The 22,523-nt window shown below is 42.8% G+C and overlaps 1 protein-coding gene across 2 annotated transcripts in view; it reads left to right on the top strand.

Annotated features, from left to right (window-relative positions):
- The window catches only part of pkn1a (protein kinase N1a), a 262,380-nt gene that overhangs the window by 205,595 nt on the left and 34,262 nt on the right, over positions 1 to 22,523 (top strand). For both annotated transcript variants that reach the window (XM_059639870.1, XM_059639869.1), the window contains 2 exons: positions 18,105 to 18,167; positions 22,251 to 22,327. In XM_059639870.1, coding sequence (XP_059495853.1) covers positions 18,105 to 18,167; positions 22,251 to 22,327 — 140 coding nt within the window. The remainder of the gene's footprint in view (positions 1 to 18,104; positions 18,168 to 22,250; positions 22,328 to 22,523) is intronic.

Below are 22,523 nucleotides of genomic sequence, written 5' to 3'. Positions count from 1 at the left end.
CACCATACCAACCTCAGTTTCATTTGCTTAACATTTTCCCCCACATTTTCATCTCTATCATTTATGTATGTAACACACAATAAGGGTCCCAGTACTTATTTTTGCAATACATTGCTGGATATTGGCCTCCAGTCAGTTAACCAGCCTTCTACAACTACCTTTTGTGCCCTATTATTAAGGCAATTTCTGATTCATCTTGTCAAATTTTCCTGAATTCCATGTGCTTTAACCTTCTCAATCAGTCTCCATATAAACTACCTCCATAGAACTTCCCTCATCCACATACCACATTTTTGAAAAATTTCAACAAGTTTGTCAAGCATAACCTTTCTCTGACAAAACCATGCTGACTATCCCTAATTAACCCATGCTTTTCCAATCGGAGATAATGGGAACTGCAGATGCTGGAGAATCCAAGATAATAAAATGTGAGGCTGGATGAACACAGCAGGCCCAGCAGCATCTCAGGAGCACAAAAGCTGACGTTTTGAGCCTAGACCCTTCATCAGAGAGGGGGATGGGGTGAGGGTTCTGGAATAAATAGGGAGAGAGGGGGAGGCGGACCAAAGTTGGAGAGAAAAGAAGATAGGTGGAGAGGAGAGTGCAGGTGGGGAGGTAGGGAGTGGATAGGTCAGTCCAGGGAAGACGGACAGGTCAAGGAGGTGGGATGAGGTTAGTAGGTAGGAGATGGAGGTGCGGCTTGGGGTGGGAGGAAGGGATGGGTGAGAGGAAGAACAGGTTAGGGAGGCAGAGACAGGTTGGACTGGTTTTGGGATGCAGTGGGGGGAGGGGAAGAGCTGGGCTTGTTGTGTGGTGCAGTGGGGGGAGGGGACGAACTGGGCTGGTGGGTTCGTCCCCTCCCTCCACTGCACCACACAGGGATGCATCATCCCTTGTTGGGTCTTCTGCACATTGATACATAAAACTCCCTGGGTACATTTCAAGAAATCAGCAGCAGGAAGAGATTAACACTACAACTTGCCCAACATAAATTTGTATCGTCTAACTTGCTCAATATAATTGCCCAATTATTACTCTTGTACACCTCAATGAACTATCTGCAAATTTGCTCCTCTACTTCCCACTGACTTCAGTAATGTGATTGACTCTTTAATAATCCTAAATTCTACCCACAAAGCTTTGTTTGAAGACTCTTTTAAGGTATATATCTCTCCTTTTTTCAGTAATTGACTTCTTAAAATAGTGCTACGCCATCACCCTTTATACACCCTCCTCTGTCTTACCTTTGGGAACCTATATCCTGGAACGTTGAGTTGCCAGAGCTCCCCTTCTCTTAACCATGTTTCTGTGATGGCAACAATTTCACACATCTATGTGTCAGTCCACACCTTTAACTAATCAGTTTTACCTGTTACACTCAGAGCATTAAAGCAAAGACCATCCAGCCTTGCCTTACTGTATTCGCACTCAATTCAGCTGAACTCACTATGAGTTGCTTCCTTTGCTGTAGCATGATGTGCCTCCATTTCTTCAATATTCTGTAGGCTCTTCCCAACAACACAAGTAAACCGCCCTGCAGACTATCCCTTTTGTACATGTCCCACCTTTCCCAGAAACTGTCCCAGTGATCCAAGAATGTTAAATAAGCCCCCCACACCAACTCTTGAGCCATTCATCTGTCCTATTTTCCTCTTTCTATACTTGCTGGCATGTGCCACCAGGAGTAAACCAGACATTATGACCACAGAGGTCCTGCTTTTTAATCTACTGCCAAGCTCCCTGAATTCTTGATAGAGACCTAATTCCTCATTTTGCCCATATCGTGGTACCCACATATACCATGACCTCTAACTCATCACCTTCCCCTTTTAGGATGCCGTGTGGCCGTTCAGTGACATCCTTGAACCTGGCACGAGGCTGGTAGCACAGTACCCTGGAGTCACATCTTCAACCGCAGAAACTCCTGTCTGTTCTACTGATTAAAGAATTCCCTATCACTTCCACTATTCCTTTCTTCTTCACTACTACCCCACCCCCTTTGCTACAGTCAAGCCACCTGTGTTGCCAGAAGCTTAGCTCTGACTGCATTCCCTAAGATACTATCACCCTCATCAGCTTTCAAACTGGAATACCACTTAGTGAATGGAACCTTAGGGAATTCCTGTACTACGCATTTGTTCCTTTTGGACTGTCTGGATCACCCATTCCCTTCTTCCCTCTAGTCCCTTGAGCTGCACTGTGACCACCTCTTTAAATGTTTTTATGGATCAACCAGACCCTCCCAAAATATATTAGGGTGATAATCCATGCCGTAATGTTTTCTAATTTTCAAGGTAAGTGTAAAGTGTTGCATTCCAAATGTAATTTGATTGGTCAAACTACTCAACATCAAGCAAAACATAAAGTAATGATACACCCTTGTTAAAATACAACAGAAGAAAACATAAAGAAAATTAATTGGCTTAGCTATAACTCTATTGGAAAACGTAATAGAATATTAGATTAGTTAGCTACTAAACAGTAATTGTTCCAATATAGTAATACCCTGGGCAAGATGCAAATTCAGAAAACAAATAGTCTCATATGCAACTTCAGCAGCAGGAAGAGAACTAGAGTTTTTAGCTTGACCACACCCATTGATGCTGCTTCTATTGTTCCAACTTATTTAAAAAAATCACCAAAGGTCTCACAAGCTGTTTACTTTACAGTTTTTCAATGGGCATATCAGTACATCTGTCTTAATACCTTTTTTCAAAAGAAAAGGACAGAATAGACCTCTTCAAGCCATGGCATCATCGTAGCATGCTATCCACATAACTCTCAGCTTTGCAGCACAGTGTTTCCAGCCACAGCTCAAGCTCTGAAACCCAGAGCTCCAGCTTCTGCAGCTGGGAGCAGTTCCTGCACTTGTGGTCATGTCAAACACTAGCAGCAGCTAGGACATTCCGCATGTGACAGCTACACATTCTGCTCAGCTGCCCTGTCCTGACATGTTTTAAGTTTGCATTTAGATTAGAACAGATCTGGATACGGATAATCAATAATTTTTTTCCCCAATAAATACATTTCTTTTAGCTTCAGCTATTTAAATACAGTCACATGTCATTTGGTCACCAGTCAATCAGCTTACCACTTTCCTATGATGGCACTCTGATTTTTTTTCAAATTCAGCATGCTGTTTGAAAAGAAGCTCAGTGTTTCTTGTCTTCATGCTGTCCTTTATCCTCTCCTGATGCTGAATTTTCCTCGTAGATCTGGAGCTGATTGTTTTTCGAAGGTGATTCTATGGCTTATGAATAGCTGCATCAAGAACAAAAACAAAAAATATTTATAAATCACTGGTTAGGCCTCAGCCTGAATATCGTAACCATTTCTGATCACTATGCCTCAAAAGCAATGTCAGGGCTGTGGAGAAGGTGAAGAGAATGGTGCCAGGGATGAGAGGTTTCCATTATCTTGAAATTACATAGAAATTGCAGTTGTTTTCACAAAAGCATAAAATGCTAAGGGGAGATTTAATAGAGGCATTCAAAGTGATGGTGGTATATTTAAAGTAAAAAGGCTGAAGAGGATGTTTCCAGGGGTATGGAAGAGTGCATGAGGTGGTGACCAGCAGAAACAGATTTGTGCTGAATGGCAGTAGCAGCAGAGTAAGTCAGTTCTTTTTTCACTTGTCTCTAGCAAGAACTGCAGATGTCGGAGTTAGAGTCAATGCAGTGTGGAGTTGGAGGAACACAGTAGGTCAGGCAGTGTTGGAGGAGCAGGAAGGTCAACGTTTTGGATTTACACTCTGATGCTGCCTGACCTACTGTGTTCCTCCAACTCCGCACTGTATTGACATTTGTACTTTGGCTATTTGTTACAGTCCTCTGAGAGACAGAGGAAGCAGGTTCATTCAAAATTTTCAAAAAGGAAATGAATTTCTAATAAAAATGGAGAAAAAGCTGTCAGGCAATGGGCCAGGTGTTGGAGTAACTGGTGAGTGTTTTTCAGAGCTGGCACATGTGTCAAATCGCCTCCTTTGCTCTGGCTTGATATCAAACAATTTCTGTTCCTCAGAGTTTATGGGTATCATCTTAAGAGACATATACATATTTGATAGGAAAAGTTAAATAACATCTTTGAAACATTAAAAATTCTTAACATGGACTGACAGGGTAAATGTTTCCCCTGTGTTGGTGAATCTTTGAAATTCTCTACCTCATAGGGCTATTGAAGTTCTGTTATTGAGCAGGTTCAAGACAGGTTGTTAGATTTCTGGCAACTAATGATCTCCAGGGATAAATGCGCTTGTGCAGGACAAACAAAACAGGGGAATACATGATGAACTGTAGGATGCTGGGATGCACTGAGGATCAGAGGGATCTTGGTCTGCATGTACACTGGCCCTTTAATGTATGAGGACAGGTGGATAAAGTGATTAGGAAGGCATTTTGGATATTTACTTTTAATAGTCAAAGCATAGAATTTAGGAACAAGGAGGTAATGCTTGGACTGTATAAAATGTTGATTAGGTCACAGCTAGAGAGTTGTCTGCAATTTTAAAATAGATATTATACAAGGGATTTGATAGTTCTGGAGAGGGTGCAGAGACTTACCAAGATGTTGCCTGTACTGGACAGTTGTAGTTATGAAGAGAGGTTAGAGAGGTTAGACAGACTGGGACTGTTTTCCTTGGAGCAGTAGAGATTGATGGGGGATGTGATTGAGATGTATGGTGTTATGAGGGGCATAGATAGCCTAGACAGGAAGAAACTTTCCCCTTTGGAGGGATCAGTGACAAGGGCACATAGATTTAGGGTAAGGGGAGAAAAGTTTAGAGGAGATATTTCAACTAAAATGGGTCAAATGATGGTCTATAGCTGTTATGTTACCTTTGATAAAATACCATGGTAGGTAATTAAAATATCTAGTTAACTATTGGTTGAAATTATACAAGTGTATTGTTCACAAGGGGATTTAGAGTAAGCCATTTCAAATATAAATGAGTCTCACTCTTTATTTTCACTAGCTGAAACGTGAGATAAGACAAAATGTTGAAATACACCGTGAAAGAAGTTTCTGATGGAAGTCACTGCTGATTTTATTAAAACAAAATTGTTTATATTGAGTGAGATCTCCAAATCAGAGTATATTTATCAACATCAAAACCACACATGACGGAAATATAAGAACATAATAATTCCAAAGAGCTGAGACACTGGGAACCACATCAGTATTTGGTATCTGCCTAGATATAACCTCTGAAGAAGTTTGCACCAAATCTGTAATGGACACTGAGACAGAGATAGTCACTTGGTCGGGAGGAAGGACTGATACCTATCCAACTCTCCTAATCAAGGGAGCTAACTTTTTTTTTAATCCAAGTTCTGCCGAGTAATATGTGCAGTACATTTGAAATTACCCATTAGTAGGGAATTTTAGCAATGTTTGAATATTTACAAAACCTTGCATAAAAATGGGAAATTGACCATATCAACATGGATAGTCTATCTATATCTGTGTGCAATGCTCGAAGGAAATAAATTAATTATCCTTCCTCTGATCAGCCTTGCTGGAGTGAAGACGTCAGTTCATGTATAACATATAAGTTAATGAAAGCATTCTTTCAGCTCTGTACAGAAAACTCTTCCCCAATCCAGTCTCCCAGACTTCTGTTCTCATTCATGAAATGTGGGTGTCACTGGCCAAGTCAGCATTCATTGTCCATCCTGATTACCCCGAGGACAGTTAAGAGCCAACCTCATTCATGTGGGTCTGAAGTCATATTTAGGCCAGACGAGATAAGAACAGCAGATTTCCTTCCCTAAAGGACATTAATGAACCAAATAGGTATTTCTGTTAATCAACACTGCTTTCAAGATCATCATTCATTCCAAATTTTATTCAGTTCAGTTTCCACTATCTGCCATGGCAGGATTCGAATCCAGGCCCCCAGGACATTATCTGGGGTGTCTGAATTAATAGTCCAGCGATAATACCACAAGGCACTTCCACCAGGGATTTAGAAAGGGAGTGATGAAGGCACTGAGTTTGGAGCATGTCAGACATCCTAAAGACAAGTCCTCTGATTCAAATCTTTTACTATGCTACAAAGCCCTACCTGTGGTAGGAGCTTTCAAAGCCCACCACCAGCTCCACGCCACCTCCCCTGGAGAAGCATGTCTGTCTCCAGCAAGTCATAGAGGTGCACATTTCACAAACTGGCCCCTTAATCCCTTGCATTTACTAAAGATATGTTTATCTGCCTTATTAACCCATTTTAAAATGCCAGCGACACTGTACTGTCAGGCTATCTTGATGTACAGTTACATGCCAGAATTGCAGAATTGTGCAACTAATTGAGGAACTCAGATTCTCCCTCCCTGTCGTATCGGTAGTTATTCAGGTGACCTGCAAGTGTTCTAAAGACAAATCCCAGTTGTTATTCCAACTCTAGAGTGGTTTGTTGAAAGATCAAATAAATTGAACAACATCACTCAAAAAGTATTATAGCACTCTTACGCAATGTTTCTTTGTTTACTGCATTTAGATAATTTTATTTTTAGTCTTATTAACTTACGATGCTGAAACAATCAAATAGTTTCATGTAGTTAATGCTGTTACGTTCTAAATTAGACATAGTTGCATGATTCCCTCCCGAAGGGTAGCCGAAGTAATTTTTATCTTTGCCATCAGCGATTGCAAATAGTGAAACGTATGTAATATATCTGTATAAAATATTTAACAACACGCATACAGATTGTCCTGTAAGTTGTGCAAATTGGCTTGGCTGTGTTGAAATTCAAGTTGCAGCAATCTACAATTGAACCTAAAGGGACATTCCAGCATTTGTACTTCTTGGCACTGTACAGTTTCTATAGAGTTCTCTACGTCTCTTCTAAAGTCTTTACACTGTTCCCAGATTGATGCCTCAAACTGGATACGAATAGTTAAGGTGATTAGCAAAGGCCTTTCCTTCGGGTAGGAGAATTCAAAACTAGAGGGCGTAGATTTAAGGTGAGAGGGGAAAGTTTTAAAAGGGACCCAAGGAGCAATTTTTTCTGCAGAGAGGGTGGTGCATATAAGGAGTGAACTGCTAGAGGAAGTGATCGAAGCTGAATGCAGCTACAACATTTAAAACGCATTTGGACAGGTGCATGAATAGGAAAGGCTTAGAGGGATGTAGGCCAGATGAAGGCAAATGGGACTAGTTTAGTTTGGGAAGTCTGGTTGGCATGGCCAAGTTGGACTAAATGGTCTGTTTCCATGCTGTATGACTCTGGAGATGTGTGAAAAAGCTTTTTCACCCTGCGGGTGGGGTAGATGAAATCTGGAACTCACTCCAGTAAGGGTGGTAGAAGCAGAAACCCTCCTATAAAAAATATTTAGATGTGGACTTGTGATGCCAAGAAATACAAAGCTGTGGGCCAAACGCTGGTAATTGAAATTAGAAAGTTAGGTTATTGTTTTTGACTAATATGATGTCTGTGTACACTTCTTTGATCAATGATAATGCAACCAAGTGATAGTAAGATAATGATTAGGTAGAATGATGGAACAGGCTGAAAGGCGTCAATAGTCTACATTTACTCTTACATCCTATTTCCTGAAAACAATAATTATTTATAAATGTGACAAGACCAGAGCCCATCAACTGATTAGTTTTACATCAGGAGAAGGAAAGTCAGTGACTGTATAAGGTAAGATAAGGTAAGACCAGGTAAGGTCAATATATGTGTCAGGGCATTGTATGAAGAAAGAGACCCTTTCAAAGCAATCTATCAGATCAGCAAAACATGGGAGATGATGTGGTGGATGTGGTTTGTGGAATTTCAGAAAATATCCGGCAAGATTCAGTATAAGCATTATATTTGTATGGGAAATATTTTAGAAGTTTCACTGAGCAGATCCTGAGGTGAAGGCATTTTCTTATAAGGATATGCTGAGAAGTTGGGCCTATCCTGATTGGAGTTAAGACGAATGAGAGGGGCTAGATAGGGTGAATGTTGAAAGGTTGTTTTCCCTTTATGAGGGAATCTTGAACTTGGGAGTTCCGTTTCAAAATTAGGATTATCCCATTTAAGGCAGAGATGAAGAATGGGAGGATCATCGAACTGTGGGATTGTCTGCTACAAAGAATAGCGGAGACTGGGTCATTGTATATATTCTGGGCTGATTAGATTTTTGATCAACAAGGTAGTCGAGAGTCATTAGAGGCCAATGAGAAAGGGACGTTCAGGCTGACAGTTAGATCAGCCACAATCTTATTAACTGGAGGATCAACTACAAGTTACTCTGCCCTTCTCTGTTTCTATTTCATAAGAACTTATGGTTGAGGAGGTTGGGATTGCTAACTGACGGAGAAAGTGGCCTTATGAATAAAGTGGCGGTTGAGGATTTGCTCACATGTTATGTTATAACTCTTGTCCAGCAGAATGAAAGACTGAAAGAAATATGCTTTTCTGTCTAATTAAAAAAAACACAAAGTTGAGTACTCTACTGTCCATGGAGCAGACACCTTGGTGCCAGGATGACAAAGCTCCTCTTCAAGAGAAATGAGTTGGAACAAATCCCACTTAAAGGCACTTATTGTCACTGCCTCTACAATCTGTTCTCTTCCTCCCCCTACTATCCACCCCTAGTCCATTCCCTTTCTCCCCCAGCCTTTTGACATCTGTTGTTTTCCTTCCACACCCTATTACTCATCTCACGCTGCCCCTTTCTCAACTGTGACCCCACAGCAACCCACTAAATTCTTTTCACCTACCCCGACCTTCCCTTCACTTGCCTCTGACTTTCTCGTCCCCACCACCCCGTTCTCTTTCTCACCACCACCTTCATTTCCCCTTCCTTCCACCCCTCTCTATTCTCTTCTCCTCCACCGCCGTTCTCTTCTCCTTCCACTCCCCGTCCTTGTTCTCTTCACCTGCATCACCCTGTTGTCTTCTCCTTCTTCCCTACCGTTCCAGGTATCTACTACCCGCTGTAAAGAAAACACATGATGCACATATCCTTTAAATTTTCCCACTTGTATCTGACATTTCTACTCTGGGAAAAAGAGTCCGACTATCCATCCTATCCACAGTCCTCATAATCTCATATATGTCTGTGCACTCTCAGCTTCTGATGCTCTAGCGAAAACAACCCAAATTTATCCAGCCTCTCCTTATAGCTAATACTGTCCAAACCAGGTAACATTCTAGTAAACTAAGATAACACTGGATCTTCTGAAGGATCCTGACCTGAAACGTCAGCTTTCCCCTCCCTTTGTACCTCCTGCTTCACACTGCGTTATCTCAGACTCCAGCATCGGCAGTTCTTACCATCTTTCAGTTAAAACCCCGTTCTAGTAAGCTATTTCTGTCCCCTCTCCAAAGCCTCTATATCCTGCTGGTAGTGTGGCAACCAGAACTGTACACAATATTCCAAATGTGGCATAACTAAAGTTTTTTTTTACAGCTGCAACATAACTTGCCAACTTTTATACTCAGTGCTCAGACTGAAGAAAGCAAGCATGTTTTATGAAATTTTCACCACCTTATCCACTTGTGTAGCCACTTTTAGGGAGCTACAAACTTGTAGTCCAAGATCCCTTTGTATATCAGTTCTTCTTAGGGTCCTGCCATTTACTGACTACCTTCTCATGTATTTGACCTTCCAAAATGCAACGCCTCGCACTTGTCCAGATTAAATTACACTGCCATTTCTCTGCCCAACTTTCCAACTGATTAATATACTGCTATATTCCTTGATAACCTTCCTCACCGTCTGTAACTCTACCAATTTTCATGCCATCTGCAAACCTACAAATTGGACTACCTACATTTTCGTCTGTATAGATTACAAAGAACAGAGTTGCCAGGACTGATCATTGTGGAACACCACTGGCCACGGAATATCTGTTAAACAAACAGTCCTCCATAAATACCATCTGTTTTCTAAGACAAAGCTAATTTTGCATCCACTTTACAGAGGAGGTTCACCAGGATGTTGCCTGGTATGTAGGGTGCTAGCTATGAAGAAAGGTTGAGAAGATTAGGATTATTTTCATTAGAAAGACAGAGCTTGATGGGGGACCTGATTGAGGTCTACAAAATCATGAGGGGTATAGACAGGTTGAATAGCAAGAAGCTTTTTCCCAGAGTGGGGGACTCAATTACTAGGGGTCATGAGTTCAAAGTGAGAGGAGGAAAGTTTATGGGAGATATGCATGGAAAGTTCTTTACGAAGAGGGTGGTGGGTGCCTGGATCGCGTTGCCAGCGGAGGTGGTAGACGCAGACACAGTAGTGTCTTTTAAGATGTATCTGGACAGGTATATGGATGGGCAGGGAGCAAAGGGATGCATACCTTTAGAAAATAGATGACAGGTTTAGACAGTGGATCTGGGTGGTACGGTGGCTCAGTGGTTAGCACTGCAGCCTCACAGCACCAGGGACCCGGGTTCGATTCCAACCTTGGGCGACTGTCTGTGTGGAGTTTGCACATTCTCCCCGTGTCTGCGTGGGTTTCCTCCCACAGACCAAAGATGTGCAGGCTAGATGGATCGGCCATGCTAAATTGCCCGTAGTGTTCAGGGCCTTGTGGGTTACATGGGGATGGATCTGGGTGGGATGCTTCAAGGGGCGGTGTGGATTTGTTGGGCCGAAGGTCCTGTTTCCACACTGTACGGAATCTAATATCTAATAGCTCGATCTGCGCAGATTTGGAAGGCCGAAGGGCCTGTTCCTGTACTGTAATTTTCTTTGTTCTTTGTTCTTTGTACCAACTCACAGCAGATGCCAAGTGATTTAATCTCCTGGACTAGCTTCCCTGACTTCTTCTCCTAACCCTCTCCTCCCAACTCCCACCTGTCACCTCTCTTGACCCAACCCCTCTACCCCCTGCTTTTCCCCACCCAACTCCGACTGCCTTATTCCCATCCCCACCCTCCTACCCCAGTGTTCTCTCTCCGTCACCTCCGTTAATAGCAGGATGTGATTGCATGGTATACATGTTTCCCCATGTTATGGTTCTGTGTCACCAGTAGAGGTCTCAAGTCCCAGTTTTTAGTGACAAATATCTTTTCAATTTCATGCGACATAGCAAGAACTGCAGATGCTGGAGTCAGAGATAGCAATGTGTGGAGCTGGAAGAACACAGCAGGCCAGGCAGCATCAGAGGAGCAGGAAAACTGAAGAAGGGACCCTTCTTCAGAACTTGGAGGGGAAGGGGAGCTTATCACTAAATAGAGAGAGGAGTGGTAGGGCTGGGGCAGGTATTTGGGATGGTGATAGGTGAGTACATGTAGGCAGTGGTCAGGAATGGTCAGTGAGGTGAGAGTGGTTGCAACCGCAGCAAGTGCTACACCTGCCACTAAACCTCCACCCTCACCTCCATTCAAGGCAAAAAATAAACCTTCGACATCAGTCATGGGTTCACCTGCACATCTGTCAGTTTGTTCTACTGCATCCACTGCACCCATTGTGGCCTCCTCTGCATTGTTGACACCAAGCAGAGACACGGAATCTGTTTTGTAGAGCATCTGCGCGCTATATGTGACAAACAACAGCAGTTCTGGTCACAAAACATTTTAACTCCCCCTCCCACTCCCTGGGTTACGTATCCATCCTGGGCCTCCTCCATTGTCACAATAACACCACCCGCAGACTAGACGAGCAGCACCTCATATTCTGCATTGGGAGTCTACAGCCTGATGGCCTAAACATGGATTTTACCAGTTTCAAAATCTTGCCACCCCAGGCCTCATCCCATGATCAACCCTCCCTCTCATCCCCACCTCCTTGACCAGACACAACCTGTCCATCTTTTCTTCCACCTATCCGCTCCTCCCAAGTTACTGACCAATCCTGACCACTGTCTACATGCTCACCTATCACCATCCCACCAACCTTCCCCAGCCCCATCCCTCCTCTCTCTATTTATTTCTGAGTTTCCCCTCCCCCTCCCCATTTCTGAAGAAGGATCCAGACCCGAAACGTCAGCTTTCCTGTTCCTCTGATGTTGCCTGGTGTGCTGCGTTTCTCCAGCTCCACATTTTGTTGTTTCCAATTTTATGTGTCTTATGGACTCACCTAATGATCACAGATATCTCTAGGAACTGGATAGAATTTGCATCTCAGAAAGTTGCATATTCTAATTAAGCTTCACGTTCCTAGCACACTTTGTCAAATGCTTATCAACATTACCTTTCTCACAGAATTGTTACAGTGGAAAGATCCATTTAGCCTATCGTGTTTGTAGTAGTTCTCTGAACGTCCATCATGACTTGGTGCCATTCACCAGCACTTTGTCAATAATCTCACACATTTCTATTTAAATAATTAGACAATGCCTTTTCAAATGTCTCAATTCAGCAATGCTCCAACATGTTTCCAGATAGTGCATTCCAGATCAAAGCACTTATTTTGTGAAAAAGTTCTTGCCCACATCGTACATACTTTTTTTGCAAAATGCTTTACGTCTATCAGGGACAGTTTCTGTCTGTCTATTTTGTGTACATCCGTCATGGTTTTGAAAACTGATCAAATCTCCTCTTAAGCTTCATCTCTCCTTCTCCATAATTTTTGATATATATGATTTGCGAATGATTATGCACAGCATAATTTCAAAGTTTGTCGAGAACACAGGAGTAGGCCAAAAGATAAGGAGCTGGAGTAGGCTGTTCAACACATGGAGTCCACTCTGCTATTCATGATTGATCTGATAATTTTCACCTCCACCTTCCTGCCTTATCTCTATAACCCTTGATTCCATTATTGATTGAAAAGTCAGTCTATCTCAGCCTCCAATGTACTTAATGATAACCCCCTACTGGCCTCTGCAGTAAGAAATTCCACAGATTCAACCCGTCTTTTAAAAAAGGAAATTTCCTCCTCATCTCTGTGCCAACTGGGAAAAACCTTAGTCTGAGGTTATGCCATCTGGACTTAGACTCTCACCATCTACCTTGTTAAGCCCCCTAAGAATTTTATATGTTTTGATAAGATCAACTCTCATTTTTCTAAACTCTGACTAGTGTAGTACTCCTTAACCCTAGTACAGGTTCTCCTTAATACAGAAAAAAAATCATAGAATCCCTACAGTGCAGACAAGGCTGTTTGGCCCACCAACCCGTCAAAGACCATCCCACCAGACCCCCTGTCCACCCTATCCCCACAACTGCACGTTTATGACAGCTAATTCACCTGGCCTAAAAATCTCTGGACTCTGGAGCAATTTAGCACCGCCTTTCTGCCTAACCTGCACAGCTTTGGATTGTGGGAAGAACCAGGGCACCTGGCAAAAACCCACGCAGTCACAGGGACAATGTGGTAACCGCTGTGCCAAATGTCATCCAAGAACTTAAGAAGAAAATGTCAAAATCTTCAAGCTGTTTACAGAGTAAATGAGGAACAGTATTTACTAGTGGTAGGTGGGTTGCTAATCAGAGGCCACAGGGTCATAGTGATTGATAAAAGAATGAGAGACAGCATGAGGAGTGAGAAAAAGGCATCATGGTTGTGGTTCCTGAAGAAGATTAGGTAATGACTTCTGAAAGGGAAATACATCTATACTTGAAGATAGATGAAGTGTGGTGAGGAAAGAAGCCCACTAATTGGATTAATTGCACTAGATTAGATTCCCTACAGTGTGGAAACAGACCCTTCGGCCCAACAAGTCCACACCGCCCCTTGAAGCATCCCACCCAGACCCATCCCCCTATAACCCACACACCCCTGAACACTTTGGGCAATTTAACATGGCCGATCCACCTAGCCTGCACATCTTTGGACTGTGGGAGGAAGCCAGGCACCCGCAGGTAACCCATGCAAACACTGGAAGAATGTGCAAACTCCACACAGACAGCCGCCCGAAGCTGGAATCAAACCTGGGTCCCTGGTGCTGTGAGGCTGCAGTGCTAACCACTGAGCCACCGTGCCGCCCACTAATTGGACACTGTTTCAAAGGGGCAATACATAGCGAATAGTCTCCACCTGCAGAGCAGGAGGTACACAGCAGGCCAGTCAGCATCAGAGGAGCAGGAAAGCTCCAGAAAAAGGGTCCCAACCCGAAATGTCAGCTTTCCTGCTCCTCTGATGCTGCCTGGCCTGCTGTGTACCTCCAGCTCCACAGTGTGTTATCTCAGACTCCAGCATCGGCCGTTCTTACTATCTCTGAGTTTCCACCTGTACTGTGTCTATTGAGGATTGTACCAGTATATCTGGATTTCCCTTCGTTGCTCCTAATGTTCACCTCAACCACCCTTGTAGTGAGTCCCACACAAGAACTAGTCTGAGTAAGGGAATGCTTCCAGATTTGTACAGTGGATTTATAATGATCAAGTTGATGAGCTTCAGCTTTTGACACCTCACAAGTGATGCATCTTTTTCAGCTACATTATGAATCCCCATTTTAATTTCCATTAGATCGTCTAGAACAAAACACGGTGCAGCACAGGAACAGGCCCTTCACCCCATCAAGACTGTGATGACACATAATGCATTCCTAAATTTAAAAACATTTTTCCTTTATGCAGTCCCAATCTCTCTATTCCCTGCCTATTCATATATCTGTCAAGTTGTCTCTTAAGTATTGCTATTATATCTACCTCCACCACCTCCTTTAGTAGCACATTCCAGACATTTACCATCCTCTGTGTTTAAAAATAAGTTTGCCTCTCACATCTCCTTTAAACTTACACCTTTTTACCTTAAACCGATGTCCCATAGCAATTGATATTTCTACCCTGGGCAAAAGACTCAGATTATCCATCCTATCCATTCTGCTCATAATTTTGTAAATTTCTATTAGGTTACCCGTCATCCTTCGATGTTCAAATGAAAGCAAACCAAGTTTGCCCAATCTCTCCTCATTGCTAAACCTTCCAAACCAGGCAAAACATGTTATACTGTTTCTGTACCCTCTCCAAAGCCTTCAGTTCCGTCTGGTAGTGTGGTGACCAGAACTGTACGCAATACTTGAAATGAGCCTTGATATGTGCCTTCTTGCTTACCTTATCCATTTGTGTTCCATATTCAGGGAAATATGACCTAGATCCCTCTGTACGTTGATGCTGTGAAGGGTTCTGCCATTTATTGTACGCGTGCCTTCTGCATTAGATCTTCCAAATTCATCATCTCACATTTGTCCAGATTAAACTCCATTTGCCATTTCTCTGCTGGCGTTTTAAGGGCTATCTCTATCCTCTGGCTATCTACCTCACTACCTGCAGCTCCCCCAATCTTTGTGTTGTCCGCAAACTTAATAATCAGGCCATCTACGTTCACCTCTAAATCACATATATATTACAAACAACAGGGGTCCCCACACTGATCCCTGTCGAACACTACCGGTCACAGATATCTAGTCAAAAAAACATGCTCACACCACTAGTCTCCCTTCTGTGACTAAACTAGTTCTGTAAATATTTTACCAACTCAGCCCTTTGACAAGGTCCCTGATGGTAGACTGGTACAAAAGGTGAAGTCACATGGTTTCAAGGGTGAGCTGGCAAGTTGGCTATTCAGCTGGCTTAGTCGTAGGAGACAGAGGGTAGCGATAGAAGAATGGTTTTTGGAATGGAGGATTGTGGCCAGTGGTGTTCCACAGGGATCAGCGTTAGGACTTCTGCCATTCATGGTCCACGTAAATGATTTGGAAGAAAACATGACTGGTCTAATTAGTAAGTTTGCTGATGATACAAAGATTGAGATAGTGAGGAGGATTGTCAGACAATACAATAAGATATAGCTCAGTTGGAGTCATGGGCAGAAACATGACAGATGGAGTTAAATCCAGACAAATGTGAGGTGATGTATTTTGGAAGGTCAAGTACAGGCGGAAACTATAGACTGAATGGCAGAACCCTTGGGAGTATTGATATGCAGAGGGATCAGGGTGTGTATATCCACAGATCGCTGAAGGTGGCAGTGAAGGGAGAAAAGGTATTCGGAAAAAGCCTATGACATGCTTGCCTTCATTTGAAAGGGTATTGAGTATAAGGATGGGCAAGTTGTGCTGCAACTTTATAGATCTTTAGGCCAAATATTGTGTAGAGTTCTGGTCATCACACTACTAGAAGGAAGTGGACGCTTTGGACAGGGTACAAAAGACATTTACCAGGATGTTGCCTGATATGGCGGATTTTAGCTATGAAGAAAGCTTGGACAGACTGAAGTTAGTTTTTACTGGAACACAGGATGTTGAGGGGAAACCTGATAGAAATTGATGAAGATTGTGAATGACATGGCTAGAGTGGAGAGGGTTGAAGTGTAAATTACTAGGGGACGCAGGTTCAACATGTGTGGAGGAAGTTTGAAAGATATGTGCAAGGCATGTTTTTCACAACAAAGTTGTTGAGTGCCTGTAATGTGCTACTAGAGGAGGTGGTGGAAGCAGACATGATAGCAGCATTCAAGAAGCACCTGAAAGAATACATGAACAGGAAGGAAATAGAGGGATACGGATCACTTGAGTGAAGACAGTTTTAGTATGGAAGGGTGAAATGTGTCGGCGCTGGCTTGGAGAGCTGAAGGGCCTGTTCCTGTCCTGCATTGTTCTTTCTTCTTCAGCCTCCCATGAGGGATCTTGTCAAAGGCCTTGAAGTCAGGCTCACCGGCATGTAATTTTCTGGATTGTCCCTGTTCTCAAAAGAACAACTTTGGCTTTTCAGCAGTCCTCTGCTACCTCTCCTGTGACCATAGAGGATTCAAAGGTTTCGTACAATTCCCCAGCAATTTCCTCATTTGCGTCCCTCAGCATTCTGGGATAGATCCCATCAGGTCCAGGGGATTTGTCTTTTTCAAAATACTCACACATCTTCCTTTTTTACATTGACATACCCGAGAATATCAGCATACCTATCCCAAGACTCACCATCTACCATATCCTTCTTTTTTGTGAATGCCACATCCTCTGGCTTCATACATAAATTTCCTTTTTTGTCCTTGAGTGGACCTACCTTTTCCCTAACTACTCTTTGTTAATGTATAAAAAGATCAAAGTAGTCCTTGGGTGAAAGTACTAAGTTGGGGGAAGGTTATCTACCACAATATTAGGCAGGAAATGGGAAATGTAGATTGAGGGTTAAATCCACATCTGGTATGTGGGAATCTTTTAAAAGCCAGCTGATTAGATTTCAGGACCAGGATGGGCAGAACAGTGGTTGGCACTGCTGCCTCACAATGCCAAAGATTTGGGTTTGATTCCAGCCTTGGGTGACTGTGTTTGTGGGATTTGCATATTCTTCCTGTTTCTGTGAGGTGCTCCGGTTTTCTCCCGCAGACAAGGTAGATTGGCCATGGTAAATACGGCGTTACGGAAATAAGGTGTTGGAGGTGGGTCTGGGTGGAATACTGTTTAGAGGGTACATGCAGACTCAACCGCCTGAACGGCCTGTACCTGCATTGCTTGGACTCTGTGATGTTCCTGTGAGAATGAAGGATAAGGATGGCATGATTTGGGAACCTTGGATGACAAATGAAATTGAGAGCTCAGTCAAAAAGATAAGGGAGGCATACGTAGGGTTTAGGGAATAGAAAACAGGCAAAGCTCTCAAAAAATACTAATAAAGCAGGAAAGATCTCAAACAAAGAATTAGGAGGACTAAAAGGGGCCATGAAATATGCTTGGCAAACAGGATTAAGGAAAATCTTAAGGCATTTTATACATTACCTCTCAGTCTGTGTAAAAGAGAAAGGAGCCTGACCTACTTTTTTTTGTTACAAGAAATCTCTCGTCTCTGGTATCATCCCTGCACTTTTACTAGTGCCTGCATATCCTTCCTATAATGTGCAGAGTTTTGATCTCTGCAATGTTTAGGCAACTATGGCCTAACCCAGATTAAATGACCCTACAGCATTCTATCCCCTTAGAGATTAAACCCCAGCATGTGTTAGGCTTCCTAATTCAGACCATTCCACAGAGAATGATCTACACAAACAATTTTTACTCTAACCCCATGCACTGTGGGAAAAATTAAGAAGCTGGACATTATTTTTCATGGTGTTTGGAGAAATATCACTTGAGAGGTCAAAACTCTTTCCTGTGATCTAGAAGTTGTTATAGAGTTATATTTAAAGTCAGTGGATCATAGTCAATCTTGCCTCAGACTTGTTTGATGCTCAAGGGTGACAAAAATTAAAAATGGCATGAAAGTTAATTTTACAATTGTTTCTTGCAGGTTCTATTCTGCATGTGTTGTTCTTGGGCTGCAATTCCTTCATGATAACAAGATTGTGTACAGGTGAGAAGAACTTTTTTTATCCTCTAGCAGGTTCAAAGCCGGGTTTAACCTTTTGTTGCTGAATACTACATACTGAAGAATCTGCTTCCATGCTTTACGGTTCTACACATGATTTCATTTTTCCTGGAATTAAAATTTGTATGTTAGGCTTGAGAAAAAAATTAAAACTGATGGATGAAAGGGGCAATAGTCGCATGTGTATAAAATTGGTTAATGGATAGAGAGCACATGAGATCTTAGACATAATGAAAAGAGGATCAGAGCACAAAAATCAGGATGTGCCAAATGTTGATCAATGCAAATTTGGTGCAGAAATGGTACAATGTCCATTCTGGGCAGAACAGTTTATGTAGGAAGAATTTGGGTTCGTGAAGACTTTGACAAAGAAACAGAAGGAATTTCAGAAATGATGGACTTCAGAAGCATGAAGGGTTTAAATAAGGTAAGCAAAGAGAAACGATTTATAATGGGTCGATAACTAGAGGGTCCAGACTGAAATTGAAAGAAGCAGGGACAGTGAGAGGGAAACTTATTTTACATGTATCTAGGTAGAAGCACAACCTGTAGCTTTTGGGAGGGGTACAGAGCAAACATTAATTGGGTGAATAATTTCTGCGATGTGGGTAAAAATGAGGGGCTGTGAGATTAAATGGAGTGCTAAAACGAAAAGAACTGCAGATGATGTAAATCAGAAACAAAAACAGAAATTGCTGGAAAAGCTCAGCAGGTCTGGCAACATTTGTGAAGAGAAATCTGAGTTAACATTTTGGAGCCTTCCTTAGAACTGGTTTCATTGCACAGTCCAAAGATGTGCAGGTCAGGTGGATTGGCCATGCTAAATTGCCCCATAGTGTCCAGGGATGTGTAGGTTAAGTGTGTTAGCCATGGGAAATGCAGGGTTACATGGAAATGATAGGTATGGGTCTGATTGGGAAGCTGTTCAGAGGGTCAGGATGGACTTGTTGGACCGAATGGCCTGTTTCCACACTGTAGGGATTCTATGATTCTATTCTATTCTATGATTCAATAGTATTTGCCTCCAGGCCTACCAACATATATATTTGCTGAGGATCTGTGGTAATACTGGGTGAGGAAACTAACCTGGTTCTTTCAGGGCTATATCTCCTCAGATTGCATCCGATGCAGTAGGAAATTTGAGTGTGAATTAGGGTGGGATGTCTGCTCCCCACGGTAATGTCCTGCAGACTGCCAGCTCAGGGTCTGTGGGAGGTGTTGACGGGGCTGTGTTATGGTTGAATAATCACTGGAGAATTAGTCTGTGTATTTTATACCCTAACATTTCCTGAAAAATCATTTTCTTAATTTCACTGGAACGCACCAAAGTCCCCAATTTAAACGACTTTCAGCGGGTTCCAGGTACTGGGGAATTGTCTAGTGGAAAGTAGAATTTCTGTGGAAAATTTGTTCGAAATGTGCTACAATACGGATTCCACAGGGTGCCTATATGCAACTCCCATCTATGTTAGAATATCAGCTGTCTGACCAGCAGAAAATCCAGGCCAGGGGACTTGATGGGGCCAATGTTCAGACGATAGTGATGACAGAAGCAACCATTTCCCTTATTAGAAAGGGTAGTAGTGAAGGGCCATAACCTTAAGGTCAAGGTCAGGAAGTTTAGATCAGATTTAAGGAAAATATTTTAAACTAGAAGATGGTGGGAATCTGAAATGTGCTGCGTGGAAAAGTAGTAGAGGTGGGAATCCTCTCAACCTTTAACAAGCATGTGGATGAGCACTTGAAATGTCAGAACATTCAAGACAACCAGCCAAGTGCTAGAAGCTGCAATTAGAATAGATAGATTGCAGACTTCTTGTCCGAAGGTCTTCTCGGTTTTGGGGTTCTAAGACCCTAGTTTTTAAAAGCAGGAGATTTTCTTTATTAGATTAGATTCCCCACAGTGTGGAAAGCCTTCAGCCCAACAAGTCCACACTGTCCCTTGGAGCATCCCACCAGAGCCATTCCCCCTATAACCCACACACCCCTGAAAATTATGGACAATTTAGCATGGCCAATCCACCTAGCCTGCACATCTTTGGACTGTGGGAGGAAACCCACGCAGACACAGGGAGAATGTGCAAACTCCGCACAGACAGTTACCCAAGGCTGGAATCGAACCCGGGTCCCTGGTGCTGTGAAGCTGCAGTGCTAGCCACTGTGCCGCCGTGGCCCCCCCCCCCCCCCCCCCCCCCCCCCCACCCTCCGCAACTGAGCCACTGTGCCGCCCCATTTAAGAAAGGATTTTTTTTTTCTCTCTGTAACAAGGTCATCCATGTTTTGAATTCCCTTTTACAGGGAACACTGGAGTCTGGGTCATTGAATTTAGATGAGGGTTCAGCGGGACAGATTTTAAACTAACAACGCAGCTGAGAGCAATGGTGGACAGGCAAGAATGTAGTGTTGAGGACACCAGTAGATCATCTCTGATCTTGAGCTGCACTCCTGCTCCAATTTCTTCATAGAGTCATAGAAACATACGGCACAGAAACAGACCCTTTGGCCCAACTTGTCCCTGCTGCTCAGGTTTCCTGAACTGAATTAGCCCCATTTGCCTATGTTTGGCCCATATTGCTCTTAACTTTTGACCATAAGACACAGAAGTGGAAATAAGGCCATTTGGCCCGTCGAATTCACTCCGCCATTTAATCATGGCCTATGGGCATTTCAACACCACTTACCTGCACGCTTCCCATAGCCCTTAATTCCTTGCGAGATCAAGAAATTATCAATCTCTGCCTTGAAGACATTTAACGTCCCGGCCTCCATTGCGCTCTGTGGCAATGAATTCCACAGGCCCATCACTCTCTGGCTGGAGAAATGTCTCCTCATTTCCGTTCTAAATTTACGTCTCTAATTCTAAGGCTGTGCCCACGAGTCGTTGTCTCCCCGCCTAATGGAAACAACCTCCCAGCGTCCACGCTTTCTAAGCTTTTCTTAACCATGCACCTGTCCAAATGTCTGTTCCCTTTACATCTTGAAAACTTCAATCAAATTACTCCTTGACATTCCAATTCCTAGACAATACAATGCCAGTTTTTGTAATTTCTCTTCATAGCTTTGCCCTTCGGAGTCCAGAGCATTGTTCTGACCCAATAGTTTACCAGACAGTTAGCTCAGTTTGTCTTGGTCACCTCCTCAAAAAACTCCATCAAATTTGAGAGGCACAATTTCCCACGCACATTGTTCTTTATGTTCTGAAGGAAGATCTAATATACTTGAGTAACCTGCTCCACGTCATCTACAATAAATCTCCACATACCCCCGTATTGTAACTCCCTTCTGGACCATTAGTACCTTTTGGCGATCCAAAGTAATATATATAAGATGTTGGAGAACATTTTCAATTTGCTACACCTTTACAATTGTTTTAGCTTTTATTAATAGAGGGATTGAGTTCCAGAACCAAGAGGTTATGCTGCAGCTGTACAAAACTCTGGTGCGGCCGCACTTGGAGTATTGCGTACAGTTCTGGTCACCGCATTATAAGAAGGATGTGGAAGCTTTGGAAAGGGTGCAGAGGAGATTTAGTAGGATGTTGCCTGGTATGGAGGGAAGGTCTTATGAGGAAAGGCTGAGGGACTTGAGGCTGTTTTCGTTAGAGAGAAGAAGGTTGAGAGGTGATTTAATTGAAACATATAAAATAATCAGAGGGTTAGATAGGGTGGATAGGGAGAACCTTTTTCCTAGGATGGTGACGGCGAGCATGAGGGGGCATAGCTTTAAATTGAGGGGTGATGTCAGAGGTGGTTTCTTTACTGAGAGAGTAGTAAGGGAATGGAACTCTTTGCCTGAAATGATAGTAGATTCGCTAACTTTAGGTACATTTAAGTCGTCATTGGATGAGCAAATGGACGTACATGGAATAGTGTGGGTTAGAAGGGCTTCAGATCGGTATGACAGGTCGGCACAATATCAAGGGCCGAAGGGCCTGTACTGTGCTGTAATGTTCTATGTTCTATTGCATTTTGAATAATTTCTATGTTTTTACCTGTTGGTCTGCTTAATAGATTATTCTAAACTTCACATTTCTTGACAATGGTTGAAATTCATCCTTTGTTCCTGCAGGGATTTGAAGCTTGATAACTTGCTCCTTGACACAGAGGGTTATGTCAAAATTGCTGATTTTGGACTTTGTAAGGAAGGTTGGTATCACTGCTTAGCATCTGATTGCCATGGCCCACTTTGTTTCACACATACCATGTCTCTTAGCATATGTAATTTTAAAATGGTAAAGAACAAAGAAAATTACAGCACAGGAACATGCCCTTCGGCCCTCCAAGCCTGCGCCGATCCAGATCTTCTATCTAAACCAGTCGCCTATTTTCCAAGAATCTGTAT

The sequence above is a fragment of the Stegostoma tigrinum genome, chromosome 35 (genome assembly GCF_030684315.1).
Source record: "Stegostoma tigrinum isolate sSteTig4 chromosome 35, sSteTig4.hap1, whole genome shotgun sequence".
Lineage (NCBI taxonomy): Eukaryota > Metazoa > Chordata > Chondrichthyes > Orectolobiformes > Stegostomatidae > Stegostoma > Stegostoma tigrinum.
Note: the sequence above shows the minus strand (reverse complement) of the source record. Positions and strands in the feature narration are given on the sequence as shown.